We start from the raw sequence: 8557 nt of genomic DNA, 5'->3' as shown, positions 1-8557 counted from the left end.
GCTGAAAATGAAATTCTCTCAAGTTGCAAGAGTGTGTATGTTGCGTCCTTGAGTGACAGAATGGGCAGGTTTCCCCTGAGAAACAAAAGGGTTGACACCTAATTTCTTTCCCTTTGCTATACTTGTCAAATGAGAATCTAAGGCCAGGTTTATACTAGTCACTTTGCCAGCATTGCAATGTCAGTTAGATGTGTGATTTTTGTGTAATATTTCTATGCAGCAAAAGCCCTAGTTATGTGCACTTATACAGGCATAAAAGGACTCTTGCTGAGGCAGCTTATTTCACTCACCAAATCGATATGAGATATTCCAGCAAAACTTTGTAGCGTAGACTAGGGTCTAAGGCATTTCTATCTATTTGTGAGATTCACTATTAAAGGAAAGCAATTTTGGCATAAACTGATAACACTGATACAGACAACTATGAACTTTTGGGAGAAGCTCATAAACAAATCAAAACAAAAAGACAGTGTTGCCCAAACCCATTTCAGACTAAGGCTCTGATCCCACAAAGACTTACACATGTGAACCATTCCACTGAACCAGAAGCCTGGTCTAACCAGCAGCAGCATGTGAGCAGACTCAGTGGGTGCTGACCAATGCACAATTAATTGTGGATTGAAGGCTAAACTCTTATCAGTACCACAGGCCCAATCCATGGCTGCATTGTACCTGACATAGTCACCTCTGGGCAAAGCAAGTGTGGAGTGCTACCAAATCAGACTGATAACATTACTATGTTTTTGTCTAGGTACTTGGCTTCCCTTCCCTAACAAGATAATGGTGGGTGAACTCTTGTAATGACAGGTTGCAGCTCTGAGCCAAGGGGATGGAAGAAAGAGAAAGCAGGGGAAGTCCTGTAAAGTAGCTGGATAAGTATGAGCTGGAGAGCATGGCAAAGGGGAAATGGGAAAACAGGAAAGCTCCTGTAATGCTATGGTGGGGAGCTGGTGCAACTAGAGGAATGTGAAAGCATCTTATAATACTGCAACATGGATGTGAGACAGGGAATGAGAACACAGAAGAGAGGTAAGAAAGCATGGCCGCTCCTGTAATGCTGCAGGACAGAGCTGTACCAGGAAAGCAGGGAAGGTTTTTGCAGTTTGCATCGTGGAAGAGCTATCCCAAAACTGGCAATAATCCAGGTAACCACACTGGTTAGGGCTGGTCTAGTTTTCCATATGACCTTCCTGGAAACAGGTACCTTTCATTGGTATGATTCTCTCTCTGGCTCTGTAGAGCTGCCAATAAAATAGCCCGTCCCCTATACCACACAGGATTAGGTTTGTAGAGTGCCGTTTGGGAGAACAATTGGACAATGAAGTGCTCCAGCCCCTGGAGAAGGGCAAAAGGAGAGGGAGAGGCATCACTACCAGGCTAGGGGGACAGAGCTGCAAGATGCCTGCCAACCAGGAACAGCCCAGGGCAGGAAAGGGCTGCAGTGCAGCCAGCACCCCAAGAGCCATCAGTTCACCCAGGCCGCTTTAATCCCCTCTCGGAGGCCCCCACCTCTTTAACCCCTCACCTAAATCCCAATCTCACCTCAGATCACCTGAGTTTCCTGCCCCACCCCATCACCTCTCTAACCTAACCCATCCCTTCCATTGGGCCCCTGACCTCCCACATGCCTAACCCATCCTGTCGCCCAAACCCCACCATCCTAACGCTGCTAACCCCCCACCTCTCCAAACCCCTCCAACTTCCCTCCCCAAACCTCTCTGAGCCCCCCATCTTCCCAAACCCATCTAACTCCTCCACCTCTCCAAACCCGTCACCTGCCTCTTATCCCCCACTTCCCCAAACCCCTCTAACCTCCCTGAGCCCCCCACCTCTCCAAACCCCTCAACCCCCACCTCCCCAAACCCCTAACCTCCCTGATCCCCCTACCTCCCCAACCCTTGTCAATCCCTCTAACCCTCCCACCTCTCCAAATGCCTCTCGCCCCCCTAAGCCCCACTTCCCAAACCCCTCTACTCTCCCCGCCCCCGACTTCGCTCCAGCCCCTCCCCTCCGGCTCGTCCTGTCTCGTAACTCCAAGTCCGCCCCTCCGCTCCATTGACCCTGCCTGGCCGCCGTCCTTTTAGCGCCTGCGCAGTGTGGGCGGAGGGGAGCTGATGGCGATGTTGGGGGTGCGCGGTGCCCGCTGGCTGCGGGCGGCGACCCTGCTACGCGCGGCGGGGGGGCGGACAGCACCGCTGGGGGCCCGAGCAGGTCAGCGAGCGTGCGGCGTCCTGTGCCGCGGGTGACGGGGCAGCGCAGCCCCGGGGCGGGGCAGGCCTGAGGGGGACCGTGTCCTTGGGAGTCTGCGGCGCCGGGCTCAGTGGAGCGAGGGTGGCTTGGGGCTCTTGGGTGCCCCTGGGGGAGGGGGCTGCGCGCCCTTTAATGGGGGAAGTCTCCTGTGTATCCCTGGATCGTTGTCGGTGATTCAGTGATTGCATAATCAGGTGAGGAGGAGCTGCCTTCCCTCGCGCCTCCCCCCCCCCCCCCCCCGACCTGGATTCTTGTGTCTGATGCCCCCGATCCAAGTAATTTCCCCCCTAACCTCGGGGTGGGGGGATCCTGTGAAGCAGTCCCTCCTTTCACTGTCTACTATGTATTGGGGTGCAACCATCATCGGCTGCTACTGACTGTGCCTCTGCCCTGAACATAAGAACGGCCACACTGGGTCAGACCAAAGGTCCATCTAGCCCAGTATCCTGTCTACCAACAGTGGCCAATGCCAGGTGCCCCAGAGGGAATGAATAGAACAGGTAATCACCAAGTGATCCATTCCCTGTCACCCGTTCCCAACTTCTGGCAAACAGGCTAGGGACATCATCCCTGCCAATCCTGGCTAATAGCCATTGATGGACCTATTCTCCATGAACTTGCCTTGTTGTGATGAGACTCCCAAAGAGCTCTGACTTGTGTTTTCTGCCTTCAGCTTCGGACTTGCCTGAGCACTTAATGCCTGGACCTTACCCCAAGACCCCAGAGGAAAGGGCAGCTGCTGCTAAGAAATACAACATTAGGGTGGAGGACTATGAGCCATATCCGGATGATGGCATGGGGTGAGCTACATTAAAGCACTGAGATCATTAGTTCCTTGAAGAAAGGCAAGATCAGGTATCAGCTGGTACCAGGCTTCAGGGAAGATCTATTTAAAGTATATAAAACACTTACAACTGAAATACTTGAGGTACCCTGCTGCAATATTAAAACACTTAATGTAACCCTCAACACTCCAAAAAGGCAGTGTTCTCTAAAAGGTTTAAATAAAAACAAGTCACTGGAGCAACGCATTATGGAGGGTGGAGAAAGTAATGTTGGGATGGTTGTATAGGCACTGGACTGGGACGCAGAAGATCTGGGTTCAATTCCAGGCTTTGCCACAGACTGTATGACCTTGAGCAAGTCATTCTCCATGTCTTAGTTCCCTGTCTGTGAAATGGGGATAATATGTCCCTTCTTCACAGGGGTCTTGTGTGGCTAAATTAATATTTGTGAGGTGGTCAGTTTCTATGACAATGGGGACACAAATACCTGGAATATGGTGTTAATGGTGATCCAGCTGCAAAATGCCTTTCAAATTAAATGCTTTAAATGTGGGGAGGGATGGCTTGAGATAGTCACAAGGAGAGAGGAGGAGAAGCTGTGCATATTCCAGTAGCACTTGCAATTTGTATAAAGACAAAATAAATAAACCAGGGGAAGAGGATACACCATATAAGCAAGGTTTCAGAGTAGCAGCCGTGTTAGTCTGTATCCGCAAAAAGAACAGGAGTACTTGTGGCACCTTAGAGACTAACAAATTTATTTGAGCATCAGCTTTCGTGGGCTACAGCCCACTTCTTCTTAGTAAGCAAAGTCATCAGTATGAAGGCAAGCAATGCCACGTTAGTTAACATGTGTTTTTAAAATGTATTTACAAAATACTGTAGGTTCAAGAGCTACTATAGCTAATAATTTTCTTGCTCTGCTATTCCATTTTAATAGATTTTCCTAATGAGCTGTACCATACAATGGATATAAATCATTTCTTTTTTATTTGTATTTTATTTGTATATTTCCAACAGGTATGGTGATTATCCTAAACTTCCTGACAGATCTCAACATGAGAGAGACCCCTGGTATCAGTGGGACTACCCCAGTCTGAGACAAAACTGGGGAGAGCCGGTAGGGATGGTGGATCTTTTTGCCTCTAACTTGCTAAATTAGTGCTGTTTCTACTGAGCATTAATGTTCAACTAGAATAATATTTATGTAATACTTTACCATCTCACACCAATGTTTGGAAAGGAAATCTTAGGCTAAGAAAGTCAGGGTAAATCCCTATTCTGCCCTCCCTCTTCCCCTCCCCCATCAATCCCAACAAAGGTCAAAGGATTTTCAATGTCCATGCAGATGAGACTGGGCCTCTGTATCTTAGTATCTTCCATAGTAAGGTGAAGGGCTGAGTCAACCATACTGGGATTTGAACATGTATCAAAGAGTCTTAACTGCTTCAGATCTGATGTCTGCATCACTAAACCATCCTTTCTGCTAGATCACAGAAGTTCATGCCCTTTCAGCCCAGTGGGTCCTACCACTTCTGTCACTGGTTCTGGGGTTGCTTTTCAATGGATTAGGTGCTGGGTGGCCTTTTCCCTAGAAACTTCCTTTCTGACACTAGAAAAGGAGACTTAAGAAGAGCCAACTCCCAATGATTAGTAACTCTTGCTGGTAAGGGAATGTGAGGTTTCTGTAGGTGGTTGAAACTGAACCATAATTATTTCACTTGGTTGATGACATGAGCTGTCCCTAAGCAATAGAACTAGAGGGAAAACAAGCTTTTGTGTGTGTACTGGGGATTCCAAAGTGCTTGGTTGAAAAAATTGATTATAATGGAGGGATGACTAAAAGTAACTCAAGGCAATGTTTTTGCCCTGTAGCAATGCTGCGACTTGAATTTACGTTGAGTAGTTATCTAATCTCTCTCAGTACATTCTGTCATGTAGTGAGGATCATAGGTGCAGTATAGAAAGGCTTGGGAATTGTCAGCTTGGCTATTGAGCTTTTAAAAGCAATGGTGCATGAGAAGTGTTGCAATAATTCAAGATACCTATGTGCTTTGGCTCTCTCTAATGCTGAGAAGGCTTTGTATTGATATTTGGGGTTGTGGTAATTTCCCATTGCACATACTGTCTCTTGGTCATAGTGGAGCACAAGTGCTTTCAGTGAGAAGTGTTGGAAATAGTAAAAACTGCCCTCTTACTTGTAAGAGATGGTTTTGTTTGTAATGGTGAGAGTCTGGCTCCCCTGGTGTTAGATCAGACAGCTATGCAGTCAGGCCCACCATCAGCCACCATCTGAAGTAATGAACTAGGAAAGTGAAGACAGTATGTGATCAGAAACATTGAGTTGTCTGCATTCTGGTTGTGTTCTGCTTAGCTGCTCATGTTTAAGATGCTTGACTTTTAGCTTCTAGGGTGAAAGTCCCTCTTGAAGGAGAAGCTTAAATGTGCATCTGTTCAAGCAATTGTATTCAACCTGTGGAGGTCATAGGATAACTCCCATCCCATCCTTAATCTGTTAGAGCTAAATAATGGTGCCTGGTGCATTATAGACAAGTATGTAGATAAGGAACCTGTTCTAAAGTAGCAGGAAATCACTTGTGATTTTTTTGCTGCTCTAACTCCACTCAGCAATATACATCTGTGGGGTCCTCAAATGCCAGGAACTCCCCACAAACTATTGTACCAATTCCTGCTGTGCCTTTTTGTGAAGTACCATGAGAACAAAAGAGGTTCTGAGCCACAGTTGAAGTGGTTGTGGGTGGATAAATGTGGGTTCATGATATTTTTTTGAAAAATGAAGTAATATCGTCTAATTGTTTGAGCAGAAAGCTGGAACTCAGGGCTCCTAAGTTCTGTCCTTGACCACCATCAACTCACCCTGACCTTGGACAAGTCACTTAGTTTCTCTGACTGTATCCCCATCTGTAAAATTAGGGTAAAATTTTCCTTCTGGTAGCATTGTGATTTCTAATGTCTGTAAACTGCATTATGTTTCTCAGATGAAGAGCCAGAGAGGTGTAGAGTACTATTGGAATAGTATAACTGAGCCTCTCCTTGTATTGTTTAGATGCACTGGCACTTGGACATGTTTCTCCGGACCCGTGTTGACACGTCCCCCACTGTGGTATCCTGGCACACCATGCGCAATCAGTTCTTCCTCTTTATTGGCTTCATGCTGTTTATGTTCTGGCTTGGAGAAATGTACCCATCCTACATGCCTGTGGTGAGTAATGAGGTGGGGCAGGGGGAAGAGGTCTCCTAAGAACCGTTGCTGCATGCCACTGCCAGATGCCCAGAGCAGTGTCCTATTGAGGTTGAATATCTTGGGGATACGAAGGCCCCGCTGCACCAGCGGTGTGGCTTTGGACAAGTCACTTAGGCCCAAGTCCTCAGAGGTACTTAGGCACGTAACTCCTGTAGAAGTCAATAGGAATTAGATGCTAAAATACCTTTCAGGCTGTTGGCCTTAGTGTCTCAGTGCCCCACTGTCCCCATCTGTAATAGTGAGAGAACATTTGCTTCAGAGTGGTGCTGTGAGGGTTGCATGATGCATCAAAGAGACGAAACACTCTGTGAGCATGAAGTATTTGCCCGCAGGTTTTCTAAGTTGCCTGTTTGAATGTGCTGAGTTTGCTGCTTCACAGCTATGTTCCTCTGCAGGGACCGAAGCAGTATCCTTACAATAACCTGTACCTGGAGCGAGGGGGCGATCCAAGCAAAGAGCCCCCAGAGGTGAAGAACTATGAAATCTGAAAGATGCATGGAAATGTAGCTCTTCTCCTGGGATATTTACATGGGGGGTCCTCCAGAGCGTTCACTGCAGGATGCACTAACCAATTGTTCTCTTAGAAATTTACTCTTAATGAAATATATTGTGAAAACTCTTGTGGTGGATTTCTTTTCTTTGAAGAGGTTATAAAGTGGGCAATGACGTTACAGTGACTCCACCATTGTCTCGGAGCAGGGGTAGAATTCCCTTGTGTACAGGATGGTGCTTCAGGAAGAAGTCCAGAGGTATTGATCCTTATGAATCTGTGTGTAAGATGGACACTGGAATTCTTTAGATAAGTCTGATTCCAGTGCCAGCTACCAAGGTCGTCCTTGCAGCTGTTGGAAGGAGAAGAAAGTAAAACAGAATTCAATTAAATGTTCAAAGATGGACACAACTCCTTTTGGGTTATTCAACTCTGCCATGATGCCATCTATACTATGAATAATTGTACTTCCTCATTGGGTTGGCTCTTCTCTCTCGGCCCTCCTCAGGCAGCAACCACAATAAAAGTTTGAGTTGCCTTATGTACTGGTGGATTAGGATCACAGAAGAACCTAGCCTTTGAAGCGATACACCTCACTAGATAAACCTTCCATCCCTCACACAGGGCAAAATCTCCCTCTAATCTTATACCCATTTTGAGCAGTACTGCTGCTTCCCACAGTCTGCCACTTTAGTGTAAGAGTGACCTATTGCTGTGTCTTATTGACCTTGGCTGTTGAGGGCATGGTTGGTCTTCTGAACTCAGTTATTTCCCAATGTTTTAGAGAGTTTAAGGAGTGTATGTAGTAGCATTGTATTTTATTTTCCTTAAATAATTTCAGTGTGTTGCCTTTTGCCTGGAAGTAAACAAAAGCATTTTCTAAAGTTCTTAGACCTCCAAACTGTGGTAAGTCTTCAGCGGGTGTTTGAAACTATAGTAAAGAACAGAACTATTAGACACAGATGAATACAATATGCGTGGGAATAGTCAACATAGCATTTGTAAAGGGAAATCATGCCTCACTAATCTATTAGAATTCTTTAAGGATGTCTACAAGCACATAGACAAGGATGATCCAGTTGATTTAGAGTACTTGGACTTTCAGAAAGCTTTTGACAAGGTCCCACACCAAAGGCTGTTAAGCAAACTAAGCAGTCATGGGATAAGAGGGAAGGGCCTGTCCTGGATCAGTAACTGGTTTAAAAAATAGGGAACAAAGGGAAGAATAAATGGTCAGTTTTCACAGTGGAGAGAGGTAAATAGAGGAGTCCTCCCAAGGATCTGTACGGGGATCTGTGCTGATCAACATATTCATAGATGATCTGGAAAAGGGGTGAAACAGTGAGGTGGCAAAGTTTGTAGACAATACATAATTACTCAAAATAGTTAAGTCCAAAGCAGACTGCAAAGATGGGGATCTCCCTAAATTAGGTAACAAAATGGCAGATGAAACTGAACATTGATAAATGCAAAGTAATGCACACTGGAAAACACAATCCCAATTATACACACAAAATAATGGAGTTTAAATTAGCTGTTACCACTCAAGAAAGAGATCTTGGAGTCATTGTGAATAGGTTTCTGAAAATATCTGTTCAAGGTGCAGTGGCAGTCAAAAAAAGCTAACAGAAAGTTAGGATCCATTAGGAAAGGGATAGATAAGACAGAAAATATAGTGCTATTATATAAATTCATGGTATACTTACACCTTCAATACTGCATACAGTTCTGGTCACCCCATCTCAAGAAAGATATATTGGAAAACAT

The 8557-nt window shown here is 45.8% G+C and overlaps 1 protein-coding gene across 1 annotated transcript; it reads left to right on the top strand.

The window, feature by feature from the left end:
- Positions 1-2050: 2050 nt before the first annotated feature.
- Positions 2051-6919, top strand: NDUFB8 (NADH:ubiquinone oxidoreductase subunit B8). Its single transcript, XM_005285545.4, has 5 exons — positions 2051-2211; positions 2924-3050; positions 4056-4155; positions 6103-6258; positions 6696-6919. Exons 1-5 carry the CDS (start codon positions 2115-2117, stop codon positions 6786-6788), a joined length of 573 nt encoding a protein of 190 aa, XP_005285602.1. The 5' UTR covers positions 2051-2114; the 3' UTR covers positions 6789-6919.
- Positions 6920-8557: the final 1638 nt, after the last annotated feature.

This window comes from Chrysemys picta, chromosome 7 (assembly GCF_011386835.1).
Source record: "Chrysemys picta bellii isolate R12L10 chromosome 7, ASM1138683v2, whole genome shotgun sequence".
NCBI lineage: Eukaryota > Metazoa > Chordata > Testudines > Emydidae > Chrysemys > Chrysemys picta.
Note: the sequence above shows the minus strand (reverse complement) of the source record. Positions and strands in the feature narration are given on the sequence as shown.